Below are 23,533 nucleotides of genomic sequence, written 5' to 3'. Positions count from 1 at the left end.
AAAAGGCAGTTTTATAGCACCTTTTATACTGTAACAAGTTTAACAGCTGCATGTAGCGAACGTCATGTCATATACTGGTCTTTGTTTCTAGGAGCTGCTCTGTCAAAAAATGGACCTTTTGTTGGAAAAACTGCTGCTGGCTTAATAAATGCTTATGGTGGCACATTCAATATAACACATCCATTCATTTGAGAATATTTAGAAGAAAAAAACTCAGACAATTTTAAAATTAGCATTGATATGTTCAATATTGATTTGAATTCTGTGTTCTCTTTACAATAAATTTATGCTTCAGAGACTTAATGACCATCAGTTAACTTTATCAGGACAAATTAAAAACTGAAGTTTGCAACCATAAAAAAAGACTAAAACTAAGAAATAAACAGCTTGCTACTAGTTTTGTATTACAGCATTATGACTGCTTGAAAACCTTTAGACACAACGTCTTGTGTATGGCCTAATTTCTATGTGTGTGTGTGTGTGTGTGTGTATTATATATATATATATATATATATATCATGCACACATTGTTATATAAATGAACAAGGTTAATTAAAAAAAACACTGTACAAATAACAAATTTGTGACTATGTTCTGTTGTACACATCCATACATGCTGTGACCTTTTAAAGGATTATTTAAACCTAATGACCTGAACTCTTAGAGCAACTTAATTGTTTAAATGAAAGGCTGAAGTGTTTTTTTATTAATATTATATTATTATTATTGTTTAATATTTTCAAGTGCCCACTGAAGGAGTTAACGTGTGATTTTACTATTAGTTTCAAAGAAGGCCACTCTCCCTTCAGGTGTCTACTGCTCCTTCTACACAGATGCATTGCCAGCCATATGCAGATGCTGCCTTTCCACAGTGCTAGCTGCAGAAGTCACTGTTGTACACGGAGAGAAAATACGTCAGCGTTGCTTACCCAACAACCCAGTTTTACGCCATTTCCACCTAGGTGCTTCAGAACCCAACAGCTTAGACCTAACGGAATCTGTACCTGAATGTGAATCTTGAGCATTGCAACTCATTATATTGACAATTTGGTTATCGATTACACAACTGATATAAAAAAATAGTGGAAAATGATCACAAAGAATTGTCGAGCACTACGAACAGCTTCAAGTCCAAATATTCTAGCAATAGTAAATGTGAATTATTTTCTGTGTTTATTTTACAAGACCTGAAACTACTGCAGGAAATAAAAAACTGGCTATATTTAAAGTGTTATATTCTAAAGGATATCCACAGATGAAGAAATGCAGCACAGCATAATAAAGTGAAACATAACTAATTTGGTAAAATTAAAAGAAACATCTAAAACCATTAGCAAATTTAATATTTTTAAAGCACCTTTCACCTATACTAAATTATATATCAATCATTAACAACTGCATAATGTCTCACTGGGACTGGGACAGCCAAATCAGAAATATTCTTTCTTTTTAATTTTGTTGCTTTTTAGTCATTGTGGTGTGAATTCAGACCATAGTGTGTGTGTGTGTGTGTGTGTGTGTGTGTGTGTGTGTGTGTGTGTGTGTTTATTTATCTAGTTATGTATTTATTTATTTCAACAGCCTCTGTAAAAAGCCAAATTTCCCCCTGGGGACAAATAAAGTTCTATCTGTCTTTCTATCTGTGTCTCTGTCTTTATGCAGGTTTCTACTTGCTGCAGACATATATTTTAAAAGGCTTGAGTACATAATACAGCTGCCATTTCAAAAACACTTAAAACTTTTTTGTGGGTGAATGGTCTAAAATGTAACTTCAAATATAACTAACAAATAACCTAACATTTCAAAAAAATTGCTTAAAGCAAACTATCTTTAATATATCCATCACACAAGAATGACAGTTTAAAATGGTCATTTCCTATCATGGTGATCTACCCTAATGATACAGTCAGGTTTTTTCATCATCTCTAGAACACATTTTTAGCTGATAATAAATAAACCCTGATAATATAAAATCTATCTTTTCTAATTCCAAGCAGCCACACATGTAAATAATACAAGCTACATGGCACTATTGTAAGCCACTCTCTTGACTGAGAGGCTCAAATGCTCATTTATATGCTAGTAAAGGCAGGCTTAGCAAGGGCAATTAAATTGTCAGAATTAACAAATTTGTTTTTAACAAGAGTGTAGGCTGGAGTGTAGTCATGATGCTGGTATTGATTGTCAGAACAGAGACATCAGTCTTCAGGTATTTACTCTGCCACCTCTGCACCACAGGCCCTCAACCAGACCAAATCAATCCCCAGAAAAGATGGTTCTTTCTAGCCATAAATATATAACTAGCCTCAACAGAAACGCTTCGCTCTGGGGTTTTTAGTGTAAATTGTTCTAAAGTTCCTGGCTGGCTATGAATGATCACAGTTGTATAAGATCACGTATGCTTTAAAAGTACCATTTTGGTCACGTTTTTAAAAGCTTTCAAGTAAAACTTGCCACTACTTGAACAAAAATTAATTTTACAGAGAAACAGAAAAGTAAAAGCATTCTGGATCAGAAAATATTTTGCCTTTCATTCACTGCAAGGTGAAGTGTTATATAATGTTTGCAAAACAATCATTTACAAAACGAAGTTTTCAAATGCTGTTTAATCTTTAAAAAGCAAAGGTGATTTTAAGTTTCCAATGCTGACAGTATAATTACATTTTGCTGATTTTTAAAACCTAACTGATAGCCTGTATTTTGAAATGTTATGCATTAAATACTGCAATTATCTTAAAACTTTTGCATTATGATTTTTAGTGTATACTCTATACACTGTATGCTGCAAAGTTAAAAATGCTACAGAAAGTGGCATCACTACAGAAATTTATATACACATATACTCTAAACATTCTCAAATGACATATGCAATCCTAAAAATGAAGCACACTTATTTCATTAGTTGTGGATCCGTTAGTCCCTTATGCATATGGAAATGGTTCAAGATAAAGTCTATGTCCATGGGAAGGATGCAGAATCATTAAAGAACGTGAACATAATTCCTTTAGATGGAGCGACATCCACCTCCCAATACACACAACTTCTCCTTTCTTGCTTGCCTGTACACTAGCAGTAAACAGCTGTCTAAACATGGTAGCCCAACCTCAAAAACACTCTTCAGACAGACAAACATGAACTACCTTTCAAATTTAAAATGTCCAGCCTTCTCTAAGTTTGAGGCTTTAACGTGATCCTCCAAATACTGATCATCAGTCTCTATGTTATTTTTATGTCTACAGCCATAATGGTTTTTGAAGTCTAGCATGGCCCAACAGCACCAGCAAGAGAAACACCGTCAGTGTATCTTCAGACCAGTTAACAAGATGTCCCCTTATCAGATATGGAAATGAGTTAGTAGGATGTTACCAATGGCAAAGAGGCCCACATGTTTGTTGCAAAGACGCTTTAAGTAAAATATATTAACATATTGACTGCATAATGTCTTCATACTCAACTTTATGTACCTCTCTTAACAGTAAGAAATAAGAAGAAGAGTAGTAAGTATAACCCATTACTGCTCTTACACAATTCACAAAGAAGAGTATCAGACCATAAGAGCAATTTTATTTTAAAAAAAGACAGAGTTTAACAAAAGCAAATCAAAAAGTAAGCAAAGGTCAAAAAAATGGGAAGGCAACTAAAAAAATAAAAGAAATCACTAAGCTGAAGACAAGTTCAATTAATTAAAAGATCTGAAAGCAGAGATTCAATAACAGGAATTTTTGAGCGTGTTCACTCACGATCTTGGATATCACAGTGAATATGACACTGGATTTACACAGTTGCAATTGTGATGAATCATCCTGCAACTTCTGAGGCCACGCTCCTAGCAACAAACCACCGCATTCTAATGACGGTACCACAAAATGGCAGCACCGATGAAAAAAACAAAATGGTGTTACGGTAAACACGAAGCCAGAACGATTAACAAAGTCACTTTTGTTTAAAACAAATTATTTGAAGGGATTGATAATGAAATCTCAGTCTCTATATTCCAAAACTCGCCAAACTACATTCAGAAGCTAAGGGGGGGGGGGGGGGGGGGGGGGGGGTTGGGGGGGATGTTTTCTGAAGAGAAATACATCTTTGCATTTCAAAACATCACAACAGTTACTTAAAGTTTGTTTAACTCTGTGCTACTGTTATGACAACAATTCATTTCTGAAGGCAAAGCAACCAAATACAGTAGAGAAAAGGTGAAAACGACATTTCAACCCTAAGGGAGATGGAGGGGATGTGGGCAATGGAGATGCTTTTTTATTTTTTGTAATGCAGGTAATAAACAGTTCATGGTAACTATCATTACCAACTTTATTCCTTTTTTTTAACTAAACTTTCAAATCAGCAAATGCCTGCCATAAAATGATAAACCACCACCTCATCTAATATCACCCACAAAAGCCCCCTATTTGTTCCTTTGCAAATTTCAAAATCATTGCTACTGAGTTTCCGTGCTCAGTTAACATGTGTAGAATTTCAATCGTGTTCTGCCTTTACAATGTTCATCAATACAAGCTCAAGGTCAGCCTCACGAGGTAGCAGGTATTAAACTTTAGCCTTAGCCTATGTACTTGTATCACAGTCAGTGCTATTTGGTATGGTCAAGACCTGGAAATGGAAAAAAAACTATTCCTAACTTTTATGTTATTCATATTGCTTTGCAAAACTAAAAAAGATGAAAGTTAATGCAATGAAGAAGTTGATCACAAATTACAATGTACATGCTAAAAAAAACAGTATTGTTCAAGGCATTAAGAATGTAAGAATATCACTGTACTCTGTACATGTGGCAATACTATAATTACTATTTATTCAAAAATATTCTTCAAAAACTTGTACACAAATTGTCAATTTTATTTTCAGAGGTACAATTATTATTAGAACTGTTGGTTGCTCAGACTCTGAGTTTCATTTAAACTCTAACCTACACAACTATGGATGAGTGCATCTGCATTACTGTATGCAAACTTACTTTCCAATAAAGTAAATGAATTGTTGATATTCTTATTCCTAGAGACAAGATGATTTTCTTTTTTACATTTTTAAACAGAAATTCACCTTTTACATTAACAAAAGTGACTTTGTTAGAAACAAACCCTAAGCACGAGATAATAATGAAATTTCAATGTTTATATTCCAAAACTCCCCACCATGCATTCTGAAATGCTGATTAAACAGGTGTTAAAATACATATTACCACAAGTATGTTTTTTTTATTTTATAAACAGTTTAACTTAAACATTTCTCACTTTAAAACTATTTTTTAACACAATCTGTAGTAAATTAACCAATACAAAAACTGTCATCTTAACTAACTTTCTCTGTATAATGAAAAGACTTATAAAAGACAGACTCATTTATTAGTTTTTAAACTAGTTAAGAAAGGATGTGTGGACAGAAAGTAAATAACTGATGTCTGTGCAAAAACTAAATTTATACTAATTGCTTGAGCATACCATACAAAATATCTCACAGTGTTCTGATTTCACTTTTATGAAATATAGAGCAAATGCAATATAGCCATCTAAAATTTTTTGCAGATACTCTTTGTTCTTTCTCTATTTAGCAATAAATATCCTCAGGCTTTTTCTTATTCCCTATCATGCATTTTTTTTTTAGAAACTCTCAGAGCAACAAGCAAGTACACTGTTTAAAAACTATGCTGAAAAAACCGAGCATTTCCATCTTAAAAACCACTGCATTACCTTTTCAGTATAAGCCTTTTAACAACATCACTGCAGCTGCACAATTCTACCATTAAGTCTCTAAGGATTCTGGGATTTGGTACAGTTATTGCTTTTAGATCACATTCTTATTGACTAATGTCAGACTGGTCATTCATCTTGAGGACTGATGTCACATTTGGTGTACTATCTTGTGACATATTGTAGACATTTTCTCTCAGAAATAGCTCTTTAAGGCAGAGTGCAATAGGTTAACCTGCTAGACTGAAGCCAAAATGCTCCTCATCACATACGCTGATCTGACTAGGAAAAGGGCAGTAAGAGTTTTGAGGAAATTTTGGGATCTTTAACCAGGCAGTCTGTACTAAAGATGGTTCCTTCCCCTTTAGTAATATTACTTTAAATATGATACACTACTTCTGATTAATAATGAAATCGCTCAAAACGAGAAGTTCAGATTTAGAAAACAAAAAAGATCATTAGAAGACTAAATGATCATTTTGTTCACCTAAATGTTAATAAGGCCACATTTTTTTTATAATAAATATTCATGCACAAATAAGTAATTACTTTTCCTTGATAAAAGGAAAACTGGGACTAATACATTCCAATCAAATAAACTGTCATTCATTCAACAGTGGAGGTGGAGACAATAGCCATTTTACTTAAGACGACATGGTGTAATCATGAAGAGGTTAAATCCACGTACATTTAATGACTTGCTTTGTCTGATATATGTTGTAGGTTTGAATCCAATTTATTTTTAGATGGTAATGCTTACATATTAATCTAACTTTGCTGTTGCTTTTTTTACTAATTTGCTATGTATTTCTACCGCTTACTGTATTGTTCCTGTATGCTTCTGCTCTAGCTGAAAGTGCAACAAATGATTTTCTTTGTACTGTAAGGTATAATGACAATGAATAAAATAACCTTGCTCTTCTAACAAAAGACTCCTAGTCTTAAATTTCAGTCTGACTCCCATTAAAATCTTACAAAAAGCAAATGCAAAAAAAAATCTAAAATTAAGATACTTTCACTTGTCTGTATAGTGCAGTTTGAAGGATTCAGCCATCTTCAACATTACCCTTCTAAGCAGTGCAGGATACGTTTCTTTTTGACCTTCATTTAGCCAGATAGGTCAACTGAGAACCAGTTTTTTCTTTTTTTTTGACAGTGACAATGCAGGTACAGTCTAAGCCCAGTAAGGTTAAGTGACTTGATCACGCTCACACAGTGAGTCAGTGTTGCGGACAGAACCTGCCACCTCACAATTTCAAGACCAGATCTCTGGCCACTGGGTCCTGCGGCTGTCCGTTATGGTGTGCTGTATTAATTGGCTGAGCACTAGAAACTGCACAATCAGAGTATCTGTAGTAAAGGGCATTAATCAGAGTAAGGTGTGTGATAAGATTAAATGAAATGCGACCAACATAAAACATGGCCTGTGCCATACACAGAACTGAGCTACTTTTAAGGATGCACACCTATATAGTTAATCTTTTTATTTTACTTACCAGCTTTTGTCAGCACTGGCATGCAAAAACAAACAAAATAAATACAATCAGTAAATTATATGCAGAGAATTTTGATTTGCAAATCAAAAATAAATACTAGAAACAAGGTGCAAGCAAAAACAAACTGAAAAACTTCAACCGACCTCTCAAGTGAGACAGTTGTCTTCATTAATGTGGTTTTGTTTAAAAATTAAATGAGTGCTATTTTTACTATGTCTTGTGGCACAATAAAAGTTTTATGACAACTGTAGTTCTAATTTTTATTGCTGTGTACCTGCTGCTACAGGCACACAGAGGTTCATAGGAAACTGACCATGCTCTCCAGCTGCCTTTAGCGTAGCTTCAGGATGTGTAGATCCAAACGGGTTGCGAACAAAACGTCGCCGGCGCCGCAAGTCATCTTCCCAGTAGTCGAGGCGCCAGAACTCACGAGGACGACTGCAATGAAACAGAGGTAGCACATATGTTAGCAATTATCAAACAGCATGGTAGCACACAAGTACTACATAAAGCTTGCCTTGTTTGCTAGCTCTATTCTCCTATACACAATTTTTAACTTGAGTATGTCCTTGAAAATAACAATATCACCTTCCAGACTAAGGGACTCCTTTCCCTTTTTTTTCCTAGGAAGGTGAAATGAGCACTAAATACATCATTTTGAAATGAACTGCTGACAGAGTGATCAGTTTCCCCACCTCTAGTGGCATGTGCTCCGATTTCAGGCTCATTTCAGCCTCAGCAGGGCACCTTTCGCTGTGACTGCACTTATAAACCAGAATAGGGAAAAGGCCATTATAAATACGGGATAGCATTACCAATATTAATCAAAGTCTGGACCCTCCATCATTTTTCTTCCCAATTTGCGCCTTTTACCACACAAGGTCAGTAAATCATCTGTAGTGTTGCAGGCTCAGAAAGTGTTAACTTTTAATGAATACCACTGTAGTGCTGATATGTGTGCAAAAATAAAATATTACTCTATTTAGACTAGCAGGAGTTTAATTAAAATAATCTCTTGAAATATTCATTACATTTAGCCCCTGAGGCATAACACAACATAAGGAAATGCATTTTCCTTCCATTACCATTTCTGCCTCTTTTCGAGAACCCATTTCAGCAGAATGGGGTAGCAATTTATTCAGCAAACTAAATCACAGACGACATTTTATTTTCTTCTTTGTGTGCATGAGCTTTAATGTTTAATTAAAAATACAAAGCAATGCTAATGACAAACCTATTTATTTCTTACAATGGTTTAAAAGATATATTCACTAAAGGCCACTGTGTTATTTATACATAAAAGGTGATCGATAGACAGAGGGTTATCATCCGGTGGTCAATTCAGGGCTGACTGAATATTTGCAGCCCACTGTCTTTTCTGTTTTAAACAGCAAGCATTGTGTGGCTAAAATATGATGTCAAATATACAACGTAAAGTACTAAATACACTAAATAATTCATTCTACAAAGAACTAGAAGAATCAAGTAATAAAGCCATTGATGTGGACATAACCATAGTATAAAAGTGTCCGTATAAGATTGAATTGAATTATACTAAATTTGTGCCCCAATAAAATGAAAACAAAGTGTGCCTAGTTTGACAATTGAAAACAGAATGAATATTTGCTTGATTAATGCATCTGTAAACTCTATGAATTGTTGTAAAGACCAGCAAGCAATAATCAAAACCCAACTGATGCTCCAACTTGTAATGCCATGTCAGAAATCCATTGGCAAGAAATAAGATTGGGACTCACAACTCCTGCTGCTCATTTCCCACATTTAAACGTTTTCATCGATATGGGAAACCAAATCAGGTGTTTTAAGAATTTCATTGTGCCTAACCAGTCATAATATCAACATTCAAATATGACTTTAATTGTTAACTTGACATTACATTTTACTACATAGTTTATTAGCAAATGGGGGAAAAAATAAATATAAAAACTGAAAATACTTGAAAGCATTCCCATTTCCTCGACTAAATACAAATTTGTAGTCTGGAAATGCACCATAAATAAGTGACATAATGGGATTGGTAACACAGCCTTCCTGTCTGAATTGATCTGTTACAACTGCATTAAAAGAGTGTGTAAAATCACACTCTTGTTTTGTTAAATAGTAAAAAAAAATAAATACAAAATCATAGTTAATGTAAAATACTCAAACTGTGTAATCCCAACCAAGGTAATGGCAGGCATAGTCTCAGTAGCCTTGGACTCTATCCCTGGAAAAATGATTCCATCACAGAAATACATATTCCTCCACACTTAAATGGGGCAAATTTACAATTACCAAGCATGTATGGCATGTGTGTACAATTTGGGAGGAGAAACCAGAGTACCAGAGAAAAACCCACACAAAATGTGCAACTCCATAGACGTAGCATGGGTCTATGTACTTTGGGAGCTAAAGTTGACTAACTGCTTCATCACAATAGCCCTGGATGAACCACTCAGCAAAGTATACATATGTATAGGGCACGAGAGGAAGGGGGGCACCACAGAGGTTCTCCATTGCCAACAAAAAACACCATCGCCAGCCCAGCCCTGTCTCAGCTATAGAATAGACGACAGCTCAGCTCATTGGCTGAGGTCTCCACGACTCTGACTGTGTCTCGCTTGTCCGACTCCTTTTCTACAATTCGGCCATGGTTCTATAGTAAGTTGATGGACAGAAGATGATGTTTTTCTACTTTGTTTTTGATGTATTTGAACAAATCTGTATCCTTCATATGTGATAGTTCTGTATTTAATGAGTGGCATCATCTATTGTTACGTTTTGCCTTAAGAGTTGTCACATCGCTCTGTGCCTGCATGTGGTGAGGAGTGCTGTGCGAGAACAAAACAGTTTGTACTGTTGTGTTTTATTTCTGAGGTGGCCATGATAGACTGGGAATCTAGATCTGTAAGCAGGAATATGTGTGTTCTGTTTTGTGTGTTGTATTTACCCCATTTTTTGACTTTCTTGGTAGAGGGTCTCTCTCTGAATTGCCCTTCCCAAGATTTCTTCCAATTTTGTATTTTTATTTTTTACCTACAAACTTTTAAGTTTACGTTTTTACTTACTTTAAATAAAGTTAAGGCTGGGTGGCTGTTAAAAACAGGGCCTGTTAAGGCCCATTGAGGCATTTCTCTGTGTGATTTTGGGCTATACACGAAACAAATAATTGTTATCACACCCTTAACTCATTCAATGCTGCACTTGATTTCAGTGAAATGTTTTGTAAATGCCCTTATCTGCCATGTTCTACTCTGCACTCTCAAACAAAGGTTTTCTTTGGGAAGATATCTCACTAAAGTTTAAAGGACTGGTTTGAAGGGGACATCAGATGTCATTAGTTTCCATCTCATGGAATAAGATGTTTTGTTTCTGTAGAGTGCTAACATAGCTGGCTGGGTCTGGTAGGCATTTAACTCATCAGCTCACTTGTGCAATGAGCCCTTAATAAGCTCTTTATTATTTCTTTTATTGATTTGTCATATAAACAAGGCAAGTTGTATTCTTTTATTTCATCTTCTGCACAAGTTTTAATGTACTGTCAGTAAAGCAATGAACAGGCTGAATGGCCACTATTACTGGGCTTTCCTTAGGCCATCAGTTAGCCTGAATCTGTCCCTGCAGCGCTGTGTAGCCCCAAAATCACTGTTCAATTATAAACACATTTTTGATTACATTTTAATCCTATCTAACTGTTAACAATTTTACTTTGATTTTACACAAATAAAATGGACTGGAGAGTTAAGTCGGTCACAAACAATCAACAAAACAAAACAGGAATCAGTTAATGATATTCAACATGTGACATTTTTGCAGGGGACAACGAAACAATGTTTGATATTCGATGAATAACAATGTAACTGTATGGCAAAAGTCACAGATGGAAAAAAAGTGTAGAACAGCAGTAGGGCAGATTCAAAATTTATTTCTGTACCATACAGCAGTAGGGGTTGTGTGAAGAAGAGTACTGCAAAACAGGAAGTGCGTAAATGTACTTTGAGCTCTTTTCATACAAGCCTGCGTTTGCCAACATTTTCTGCACATTCCTAACATTAGTTGATGATGGCAAAAATTTGTTCTACATTAGCAACACACACCTAAACATTTGATAAAGGCTTGTAATCTGTACAACTTCGGCTGAATTAGCTTCGTCTGACAATTTATTATAGCTGCTAACTTATTATAGTGTGTTTGTGTATATGTATGTACTCATGTGCACACACACACACAAACACAGAGTCAGATATATGCACTACAGGCAGGGTCGTGGAGTCAGAGTCGGTAGCAACCGATGGGTTACTGGAGTTGGTAAAAATGTACTGGCTCTGACTGCAAATACAAATTGTAATATGTTTTTTGCAGATTTCAGAATATTACATATTAATGGTAGATTAAAACCCATGCGCAAATTCACAATGGCTCAAAGAGGTTAACAAAGTCGGCAGTTTTTAAACACTTTACACTCACAAGAGAGGGGAAACAGTATCCATGTCAGTATGTTATAAAAGAGGAAGGTTAAAAAGTAGGTGATGTAAACATTTTTGTTTTACTAGTTCCAAAAAGAATCCACCTACACAAGTGTCAAATTTAAATAACACACTTGCAGCGTTTTCATCCAAAAGTGTTAGGAGCTCAACTTGGCAGTGACAAAATGCCGTGTATCATTTGTGCTTTCAATGAACATAGTAAATACTGTATATTAGTCTAATTACAAACCGAGGAGTCGGACTTGATACTACCATGAACTGAGGAGTCACAGCAAAAAAGGTTGTGTATTGACTGCAGGGGCAACTTCAAGACTCTACAAAAAGGCAGGAAACCAGGAAAGGATGACAAGGGTGATGCAATCATTAACACTTTTCCCCTCTCTGTCCTCAGAACCAACAAAGATGTCAGACAACAGATGTAATGTAATTTCTTCCTACATTCCAAAAGTACTGCCTTTTCTGCTCCATCAACTATTTAAGAAACCTCCAAACCAGAAGTCAGCATTCATTCAAGGACCCAGGACTGAAGGAGACAGTCTCTATTCTTTTGAAGTGCATTAAAAACCGCTCAGCAGATTGTTTGCTAATGTGATCCTTACTTTATTTTCCAATAATTTGTAAGGCGTCATTAAACAAGGCATCCCTTTTGGACCCCCAACCCTTTATCTTGTCTCATTTTACCGCATCACAACATACATGTACAGATAGATAGATAACATATTTAATTATATATATATATATACACACACACACACACACACACACACACACACACACAGTAGAACCTCTGTTTACGAACGTTTACGAACACGTACAAATCGGGTTATGATCAAAAAGTTTGCCAAAATTTTGTATCTGTTCACGGCCACACGCTCTGGTCGTGAACAAAAACACTGGCGGCAAGTTACCCTACGCGCGTTCGTACGCGACAATGATTTCCCATTCTCCGTTTTGCATTTTCTTTTGTTTGCGTATACAGGGCCAAACAAAACAGCTGATGTTTCAAAAGATGTTACAATGTTAACCAAGCAGAGGCCTCAAGTGCTGGAAGAGGTGGAAAAACTGTTGCTAGTGTGGCTGAACGAGAAGCAACTTGCAGGGGATAGCGTAAGCGAGGCGATCATATACAAGAAAGCCAGGAAGATTCATGGCAATTTGCTGAAAATAAAATCCTTCTTCGAGTGGCGAAGGTGAGGAGTTTAAAGCCAGTAGAGGATGGTGTGAAAAGTTTCACAAGAGAAGTGGCATTTAATTTTTTTTCCCTGTGCTTAAAACTCATTAAAAAAAGTGTTTACAGCGAGTGGTTTGTAAGGGTCTAGCGGGAACTCTTACAATGTTAGTTTTCTCTGTGTTATTCAATGTTTTTACATTTAGTTTACTATTACACTGTGCATTCTATGGTATAATTAACTATTTTTGTGCTTAAAAAACATATATATTTACTGTACATATAGTTTGTATGGTCTGGAACAGATTAATTGTATTTACATACAATCTTATGGGGAAATTACGTCCAGAGTTTCGGAACAAATTACAGTCATGACCAGAGGTACCACTGTATATATAAATACACAACATACACACATGTATACTGTACATACATTTACTGTATATATACATACACACTGTCACACATGTTTGAGTAGGGGGCAGTCTGTAGGCTTATGCTTTGGCTGAAATACCACCCTGGGACATTAGAGGGCTCTTTCACTAACATATTCTCTTCTTCTACCTGCAGACCAGAGGATTTGAAACTCAAAGGCACACCCATTTCCCCTAAAAACTCCTCCACTTCCAGGGTAAAACATATATAATGACCATCACTGCAGGAAGAAGTCAGTCTGTTACATGCACCTTGCACCTGGAAAGATGTCTCTTGAATTTTCCACAACTTTCTTGTTATGTACAGTTTTTTGGTTATACGGGGATCATCAGCTGGTGCCCCAAATCTTTACCTGTGTCTTGCATTATCTTTTAAAGCACATACATGTATCCCGATTTGATGTTATTTTGGACAATCTAGGTGAGTAATATTGATGAGCTTGTTGGGCTGAATGGCCTGTTCTCGTCACGACTTTCCAAATGCTCTAATACACATTTACATATGTGAACAAGGCAGCACACAACAACACAGTGGTATGTGATGCTGCCTCTTGGATCCAGTGTGCTTGGTTTCAGGCCCACATCCCATCATTGTTTTTGTGGAACGTTCACATGTAACTTTTAAATTCCTCATCTCTAAAGAAGTTCATTTAATTGTCAGCTCTATCTTGACCATGTATTAGTGTGATTGTGGGTGTGTGCATGCATGTGTTCTATGATTAAGTAGCACCATACCTCGTGCCCAGTGCTCTAACTTCATACTCCCATGAACTGAATTAAGCGCATATGAGACTGTAAAATTAAATACATATTTTATATCTTTAATGCAGTCTTAAAGATCTAACAGAAGTTACAGTAACTATTGATATACAAGAACAAAGTACATCTACTATCCATTCTTTTTGATGGCCATTAGATCTAATTACGTAGTATGATTACTTAACAAAAAAAATAGGTTTTGCTGTATTTGCAACTCAAAAATAGTATTTTCTGCTAATAAACTTAAAAGGCTGTAAAAGCAAAAAAAAAAAAAAAAAATCAAAGAAGGAGAAGTCCCATTTCAAATGGAGGTCAGCATGAGGTACACAAGAACAGGATTATAATGTGTAAATCACATTTCCTCTGTTGCCTGCCAGTGCTGCAATTCTGAGTCGAGCTGCCAAAGTAGGATCTACATTGCTGTGAACGTCAACTGATGAAACCCAGGAGAAAAGGCCGGTAAAAATACTACAATATACACTCATTGGGTTTCCAAAATGGAAAGTTATTTGAAAGCGAATCATCACAACATATCACCTCACAAAGAAACAAACAGAAAATACGTTAAAAACAATGGATTAGCAAAAGTGGTAAAAGCTGTGAAAAACCACCAAAAGAGAAGTACAGCTTAATACAAAGCAGGAATGGTCAGGTTTCCTTAAGCACATTCTTGACTGGCTTTGGACACAAAAAGAAGCGTTGCCACTCCCAAAAATTTCCAGCATGGGATTCAATGTGTTTGATTTACAGCCATGTAGATGAGATCATGTAACTATTAAATATTTTATTAAAGAAAAAAAAAAAAAAAACAATTCACACAGAGGCACAGTATCGTGGTGAATCTGACAAACAAGGTTTATTAGATCCATATTTCAAAGGGGAAGTGTGAATGCAATTATTCTCTTACTGTTGACAAAGAATGCAGCTATGCCGAAACATGCAAACCAGAAACGGATTTAAATAAAAAAAAACATTAAGCAAGAGAGCAAAAACAAAATCAAAACAGAAATCAGAGAATCTACAGGAGTACAGACAGAGTTGTTTATAATTTGAACTGCACAAATACAAAGCTTCAACTTTTAGGTACCGTAATAGAACAAATCCCAGCTTCTGTTATTTCTCCCCCTTTTACTTCTTTCTTTCCGTATATCACAAAGCCACTATATGTTTGCCTGTGATAGTCTTCCTGCCTAGATAGGCACTTCATCATCCTGGCTGCACTACATTCATCTATTAAAATTATTATCGAATATCTGGCAAGATGCAGCCGTGAATCACAGGTTGCTCCTCGTCTTCTGGGAATGATACAATAAAGGTCTATTCATCAGCATGGCAATTGGCACAAGTAATTAGTTCCTCAGCTCAAAGAGTCCTACAAAGCTTATTTCACCAAGCACCACAAACATATGACAATAGAAGCCTAATAAAAGCTGTTAAAATTTGTTAACCTTTCTAGTCATCAATCCTTCGGAAACTACGCATACAGAGTAATTTTTTTCCCCCCTAGTAAAGACAATAAATTATTAATTCATCATACATCATCCAGCATCTAGATGGATGTGGGCAGAGCTATTCTTTAAGTTAAAAACAATTAAAAGTTAAAAAGGAAAGAAATGCCACCAAGAAAATCAAGCTAAAGTGCTGGGTCCTAAATAGTTCGGCCATAAAACTTACTGCAATCTTAAGAATCTGTTGTCGAATGCATATCACTTACAACATTTTTTAAAGAACTTTCAAAATATTAATTAGTCAGTACGCTAAGAGAAAATGTGCTTCAAAGCAGGCATCTGGCAGAGCCATGTCCCAAAGAAATGCTCTAGAGAATCGAGAAAGAGAGCCACACTGGCAGCAGATGAAGTCCTGTGAATGCCAGTGTGTTAATGCAGTGGTCGCTAGGGGCATAAAGACTGCGTGTTTGTGAATTAGTGTGTGTATGTGTGTGTGTGTGTGTGTGTGTGTGTGTGTGTGTGTGTGTGAGGAGTGTCCCAAAGGACCAATAAGAGCAACAGGCAGGCACACCAGCGTATTTAGATAGATACTTTATTTAAGAGAGGGAAGCATCCTGGAGGAAAAACAAAGTCAAGCAGTTCCTGGAGTTGTCTAATTCTCAGTTCTGTATTTTAATACTTTCTTGTTTATCAAGGCCCTGGAGAGCAGAGATGTGCCTCATGTTGGTCAGGCATGCAAAAAAGAATTTTACTATACTCTGAACGAGTGACAACAATACTACTTTCTATTTAAGGAGAGAAGATGAAGACAAATTGTGAAGGTCTGAAGCATCCAAATGGCTTGACTGCTAAATAGCACAAAATTCCGAAAACAAATGAATGGGTTGCTGTTGTTGCTCAAACAGTTGGACTGTGACATTGAAGAGGTGGTTCTTCAAGGGCAACCATACACTCAGAGGGTGCATGGCCACCAGAACCACCTACAGGGGTTTTGAGCTTGGTGTTCCAAGAACTAGAAGACCACCAGTGAGAATGTAAGTAAATCAGCAGAAAGAGGGTCTAGCATGAGGTTTAAAGGAGCCGTACAGCCAGAAGCACGACATATACAGACTTGGGAGAGGAGGGGGGTGAACTCTCAACTGCCTAGAAGGAAAGGCCGTGGTCAGTAGACAGACAAAGAAATTGGATTTAAAGAGAAATCAGCTGGGCTCAGGCTACCATGTTTGATAATGTGTTCTACTTTTATTTGTATTTGGAATTATCCCTTTTGTAGATTTATTTTAGTAATAAAGGCACAATTTCTGATCAACTGTTGCCTCCTGTGTTTGTTTTGGATGCAGAGGGCTGCCATAGGGGCACTGCTTGTATTTTAAAATGACATTTATTTCCAAATAATTTTATCCAAAGTAACTTAGAAGTCACAGTGGGATAGCTGGAGGCCTGACAGGTTAAATAACTTGGTTTAGTCTACTGAATTAGCACAGTTTGGATTTTGTGAAAACAAGGAACCACAGACCATCACTAATCTGGCATCCCGATTTCTTTATAGAAAACTACTTTAATAAAGTGTATGTAAAATTTGGGAACAAAAATTAAAGTCTAATCTAACCTAATCCAAACATCTGCAAGGCATGGCATCTGCCACATATTGGTAATCAAGGCCATCTCAGTCAAATTTTGTTCTAACTAAAGGCATTCGACACTCTAGCTGCTTGACATAGAAGGTGCAGCTGACAAGATTGTATTTAACAAAATGTTGACTGCTACTATTATATTACAATGCACTGGAATTAACATTTTAGAAAACTATATGAAAATAAATCTTATATAATTTTTCTTTGGCCCACATACATTTCGGTTAACAATAAATATTCAGACCAAAATATGCCATTTAAGATTTCAGGTTTTGTTAAAGCATGTGATGGAATTTTTTTGTTAAAAAAGTTGCTCCGTGATGTGCCCTGCTTGACACAGGTATTCTAAACAAACATGAATGCCCACTGTATTATGCTGGCCTCAGCTGGGCATTCCAATCTTATGACTGTTTTACTCATTGACAGCCAGCAGCCACGCCAACTGCACTTCAGAACAGGCAATCCACCTGAAACTAACTATGTTCCGGTCCGGCCAGTACTTGAATGACAGACCATCTTGGAAAAGTTTGCTGCTTGCTATCAGGGGACACTTGGTCTGTGTGTGGATCACAAAGCCCCAGTCCAGTGATGGGCATATTGTACGGAAAAAACAAACTGTCCTTGGAATTAGATATAAAACCGAGGTCCTGAGCCCCTGTCATTATGAAAGATCTCTGGGTATCTTTCTAAATAAGTAGGGTGTTTTCTAATGTAAATATATGGAATTTTTAGTTAATATATAATAATCACAGTTTATTACAAGTAAATATATAAAGCCATAACAGAATGAATTATTAAACACAATGAAAAGGATTGAGTGTAAAGGGTTAATTAATGCAACTGAAAGAACAAAAAGTCTCTGCCTCATCTTAGAGGAACTACCAATGTAATTTTCCAAGGTTAGAATGAGGTAAATGAGTAACAAATACCTCTCCAGAAAGGGTGGATAATCTGATGGGAAAGCCCATACACACCTCCTATGACAGGGGTGTCGAACTCCGGGCCTGGAGGACCGCAGTGGCTGCAGGTTTTCATTCAGACCCTTTTCCTAATAAGTGACCAGTTTCCACTGCTAATTAAATTCGTTTTCCCTTCATTTTAATAGCCCTGTTTTTAAGGATTCGGCCCTCTGAATTTATTCCTTTCTTCATTAAATGACAGCCAAACAGAATTGAGGCATGAAACGAGCCAATAGATGACCAACTAAACTGGGGCTTCAAACTCCAACCAATTTCACTCCAACCAGTTTCTTAATGAGAAGCTGATTCTTCCTGTTAATTAAACTCATTATCTAATTTCATGGCCTGTTGCTATTCTCGTTCTGCCACAGCAGACATTTCCAAAACTGTTGATTTTCTGTTTTTTTTTCTAAGAACACCGTCAAAATGTTTTGGTGACCTGAGAGATCAGCCTTACTGAGACCTTCACCATTCTTTATTTTCAAATATTGTGTGATGGGCACGGGTGAGCTGGTCATGTGGCGGCTTTTGTGTCTCATTATTATTTGGCTGTTAATTAAGGAAAAAGAAAACAGTAAGGGGTCTGAGTCAAGTTAATTAAAATGAATGCTACAGAAGTTAATTAGCAGCAAAAACGGGTTACTACTTAAGAAGATGGTTAGAATGAAAACCTGTAGCCACTGCGGCCCTCCAGGACTGGAGTTCGACACCCGTGTCCTATGAAGTGGTGCTAAGATCAATAGGGCAATCTGCAAAACACCCTAATGTCCTGGCAAAAATCAAGGACTAAACTGAAACCGGCCCTACTAGTGGTATACAATCACAAAGCTTCGACCTCGATTCCCCCCATCATTGCACAGCCGCACTACACACAAGACACATACATATTGAACAGCAAAGTTGTTTTCAATCCGTCCTCATATTAATATCACGTGACAATGGGGGGACACTAGAGCATGAAGTAACATCTAGCAGTAAGCCTGAATAGACAGCTTAATAGCAGTCATGACTTGCTAATGATGGCATCAAGGGCAGTTAGCCTCTTCAGCAAGCTAGAGATGCCTACTTCCGTTTGTATGAGTGGCCATGAAAGGGCAAAAGTAGAGGAATATTCTCTTCCATCTTTCTCTGATTAACATCAATCACCATGATCTGATGTACGATATGTGAAGCACCTGACTCCAGAGCAGCAGTCTTTTTAGGCAAAAGAGAAGAGACCAGGGGTGGCATTATCAGATGAAGAAAATGATTCATCGTATTATATTAGCTTTCTAAAATGACCAAGTAATCATCGGAATGGAAATCTGTTGTTAATGGAATTCCATTATGTATGGCTTTTACTGGAGTTGTAGTCCCCTGAAAAAATAAATTTATGTACAATGACATTCCATACACCTTTACTAAAGACTGAATTGCAGTGCAAAGCATTCTGGATGTGAGGATCAATCCAGCCTAAGGCTTTTATTCCACATGGGACAACAATTAGAAAGAGTTTAAAGAAATGAATACCTAACAAAGCCACTTCAGTTCCACTACTTGTTTAAATTTTAGATCAATCTTTATAATATTTACTTCAGCAGATAAACTCAAGGACATTTTCGTCCTACAATTGTTCTGTACATGTGAAGAAAATAAAGCTTAAGTGTCTAACAAAAAATCATGTAAAAATAGTTGCATGATACATAATTTTTATTTATTTTTGTATTGTATCTTTGTCAACTGTACTGAGGAGAACATGCAAATAACAATTTGATTTTTATTGTGAACATGTGACAATAAATTTGAAATATTTAGCATGAAAAGCATTCCTTGAGTGTGCAGGAAAAATCGAAATTACACTGAATCTCAAAAGCAAATCTACTACACTGTAAAACACTAAGGTCTGTGCATTTGTCCAGTCCCTTAGAGCACTCTGATTGGCCAGTTTGCCTTTACTAATGAAATTAAAAGACAAAGTGTGATTGTGAGGCAAACAAACAGGAGAAAAGGCATAGGAGGCACGCTGAGAGTCACCTTCAAAGATGTGAAGTATAAAACTAGACAGGAGGGAAGCAAGACATCTTGAAAATAATGACAGAGTCTGAGAAGCAGGCTTTATGGGAGCACAATCGATAAAGGGAGGGCCGATCAAAAGAGGTCCAGACACACGTTTACAAAGGAAAGGCACTAAAGGTATATGTTGGGCAAAAAAAGCAAATACTTTTAAATTTGTGTATTGCTTGTCTTCAATAGGTAGGGTCTCTGGTTAATAATGATACAGAATCTAAAAATAATCAGCAGTATGCTTTGATACATCTGAAAACCAACAAAAAAAACAGATCAAAGCTATATATGTATCAAAAAAAAATTAAAAATGTAAAAATGTAAAAAATAAATAAATAAATAAAATAAACAGCAATACAATCTGTCAAATGTTCTAACCATACAATAAATGACATGGTACCACTTTGTTTCCTTTATAATTTGTATCTTTAATTTATTTATTTTTTTATATTTTTTGGTGCAAACGGGGGCTGTCAAATTTGCATAACACGTGTCATTACTATGCCAAGACAGGGTTATTTATTAATTCTTACTTTCAAGGATTCTAATCAAAAATAAATTTGACAGATTTGGGATAAGCATTAAAAATATTCAAAGAGAGGCTTGTTTTAAAAATTCTCCATATTACTTTAATGTGGAAAATCCAGGCCCTGCCCAGCCTCATCCTCAGTCAAATTTTCTTAACCTGAATTACAGGCACATTTACATTTTCCTCTTATTCTTTTAATTATTTGATGAATGCCTTTTTCCAGGGCAACCTACATCACAGACATCCAACATCTCCTGAAAGTTCTGGTAGACTTCTGAAAATCAGTGTCTTCTCCTAAGACTTCCACAAGCAATTCCCAATCTCTCAGAAATCCCTCCTGAAAACCCCAAGGGGGACACCATCCCCTCCCACCAAAAGAATACCCATTGGACTGGAAATTCAATGACCCTGATACCAGCAACTCCAAGAAATACACCTCTACACATGGCTCTCTAGTCCATTTACTACATGTCTACCCCTTACCCAAACTTCCCCAAGTTTTGCAAGGGTGGGATGTCTGGTATCAGGACACAGCTCACATACGCATTTTTATTTTTTTAACAATTGGAGCAACTGCAGGATCAATAATTTTGAGTTGATGGCAAAGTCTGAATCTGCAACCTTTAATTTAACTCCACTGCCTTAGCCAACAGTCCATATTGTCTGCCATCTCAACCATCCTACATCCTAACGCCCATGTGTTCATTTATGAAGGTTTATTCTGCCGTCCTGTGGGGGTACACTAATGAAACAGAAGTCAAGTTATGTTTCTAACGTACAGTTTTCCCAAATAAAAGTTAACCTACAATGGATCACAACATATGGTAAAGCACAGTGAACGGCTTTCCTTTATTTTACAAAAATGCCACATGATCCTGGGAGGGACAAATGAAGCAGCTTCCCAGGAGTTTGTCTGGAAAAATGATTGTGGCTATGGTGGGATTTTTTCATGCTGGGAAAGGGTGGTTCTTAGTCCTGTATTTGATCCAAGTAGGAGATTTGCTCAAAGTTTAGACCCCGCTATGTACAGCTGGTGCTTGGAATGTGAAAATCAAAGCAAGTCTTCACCCTTTAAAGTGTGGTCAGCAGTCTGGATCGCAGTAATGCCTGGTGGCCAAAGGAATTTTGGGGTGACCCCCCCCCCCCCAAACACCTGCACGTCTCACAGGGATGGACAATAAGTTATTATTTTCTGCCAAAGGAGACAAAGGGAGTGAGGAAGACAGATGCTACAGTCAAATGTAGGTGAGAGGTGATATGGGAAAACTGTAGGTGTATGTAACTTCTGCTTCCACCTAATTAGTGTCACCTAAAGTCACTTGTGCCAAGTAAATGTGATATTCAGATCTTAATCAAAAAGGAGGAAGCAAATGTTTCATTGTAGAAAAAGCACCATGTGAAGGGTACTGAATAAAGTACCTAGAGACCAACAGGGAAGGGAAGGGAAAAGCTTCAATTTCAGGATATTTGGGTGTTTGGTGTTGTGGTGCTAACGGCTTGTAAGTCCATAATAGAATTTTGAAAATAATACAAGCTACTTGTGTGTGATGGTCAATACAGCCCTAAAATTAATCAAGTTTAAACCCTGGCATTAGCATTTTGAAAATGTAACTTCTTGATATTTCAGGCAGAAAGATCACTGAAAAGTAAACTGCAATAACCAAACTATCCCATTATGAAGGTATGACAGAGTATTTCTGCATCAGAGGAAGAAGAAAATATCAGCATGACTTCAGCAATGTCACGAGTAGTAAAAACAGGGTACATGCGCATTGCTGCAGAGATCTGTTCACTTGTTAATTTACTGAATTCATATTTCAGTACAGGGTCTTGAGAACCGGAGCCAGCTCTGTCAGCACTGAGAGTAAAGCACAAAGCAAATCAAGATGGTTCATCAGTCCATCACAGGGCAAACTAAGTGAATGGCAGTCAACCAAAAACATGCATCTTTGTATGCCCTGGGAAAACTGATGTAAGCAGGAAGCAAACATGAAAACTCAATACTGACAGACTTCATGCCAGAACTTGAACCCAAGGATCCATAACTGTGTGGTATCAGTGGTAGGCACCAAGTTTCAGTGAAAACATCCCACATCACTGTGCTAATCCTTCTGCCGAGATTTGATTTTTATAATGAATGAGTGAAGTCATGACAGATGTATGTCCAAGGCCCCTGACTAAGCAAGCAACAGGAAAACCAAGGAGAGACAAAGTGGTGGAGAAGTAGAGATCAAGTTTGGGTTATAACACTCAGAACACCATTAAATCCATTATAACAAAATGGGCAGAATATGGGACCACTACAAACCTGACAAGAGAAGGCTGCCTACCAAAACTCACAAACTGGGCAAGGAGTGCATTAATCAGAGATGCAACAAAGACACCAAGGATAACACTGAAGGAGCTGCAAAGATGCAGAGTGGAGATGAGAGTATCTGTCCACAGGATCACTTTAAGCTGTACACTATACAGAGAAGGACTTTATGAAAGAGTGGCCAGAAAAAATAACTGCTTAAAGAAAAAAAAAAAGAAAACCCATTTGGAGTTTGCCCAACAGCATGTGGCAGACTCCACAAACACATGGAAGAAGGGTCTCTGGTTAGACTAGACTAAAATTGAACTTTTTAATTTAAATGCCTTGGAATGGCCTTGTCAAAGCCCAGACCTCAATCCAACAGAGAATCTGTGGCATGACTTAGATGTTGATATCCAGTAATCCAAGCTGATGGAGATGGAACAGTTTGGCACCGGAGGAGTGAGCGAAAATCCCATTTGATGGGTATGCTAAGCCAATAGAGACATTCAACAAGGGACTTGCTACTGGAATTGCAACAAAAGGGGGCTCTACAAGGTATAGACTTTGGTGTTTAT

At 36.8% G+C, this 23,533-nt stretch overlaps 1 protein-coding gene across 3 annotated transcripts in view; it reads right to left on the bottom strand.

Moving 5' to 3' along the window:
• Positions 1 to 23,533, bottom strand: part of lrba (LPS responsive beige-like anchor protein) — an 830,448-nt gene that overhangs the window by 427,417 nt on the left and 379,498 nt on the right. For all 3 annotated transcript variants that reach the window (XM_051928096.1, XM_051928098.1, XM_051928097.1), the window contains exon 37: positions 7,515 to 7,639. In XM_051928096.1, the coding sequence (XP_051784056.1) occupies positions 7,515 to 7,639 (125 nt within the window). The remainder of the gene's footprint in view (positions 1 to 7,514; positions 7,640 to 23,533) is intronic.

The sequence above is a fragment of the Erpetoichthys calabaricus genome, chromosome 5 (assembly GCF_900747795.2).
Source record: "Erpetoichthys calabaricus chromosome 5, fErpCal1.3, whole genome shotgun sequence".
Classification (NCBI taxonomy): Eukaryota; Metazoa; Chordata; class Cladistia; order Polypteriformes; family Polypteridae; genus Erpetoichthys; species Erpetoichthys calabaricus.
The sequence above is the reverse complement of the archived record's forward strand: the minus strand, read 5'-3'. Positions and strand labels throughout refer to the sequence as shown.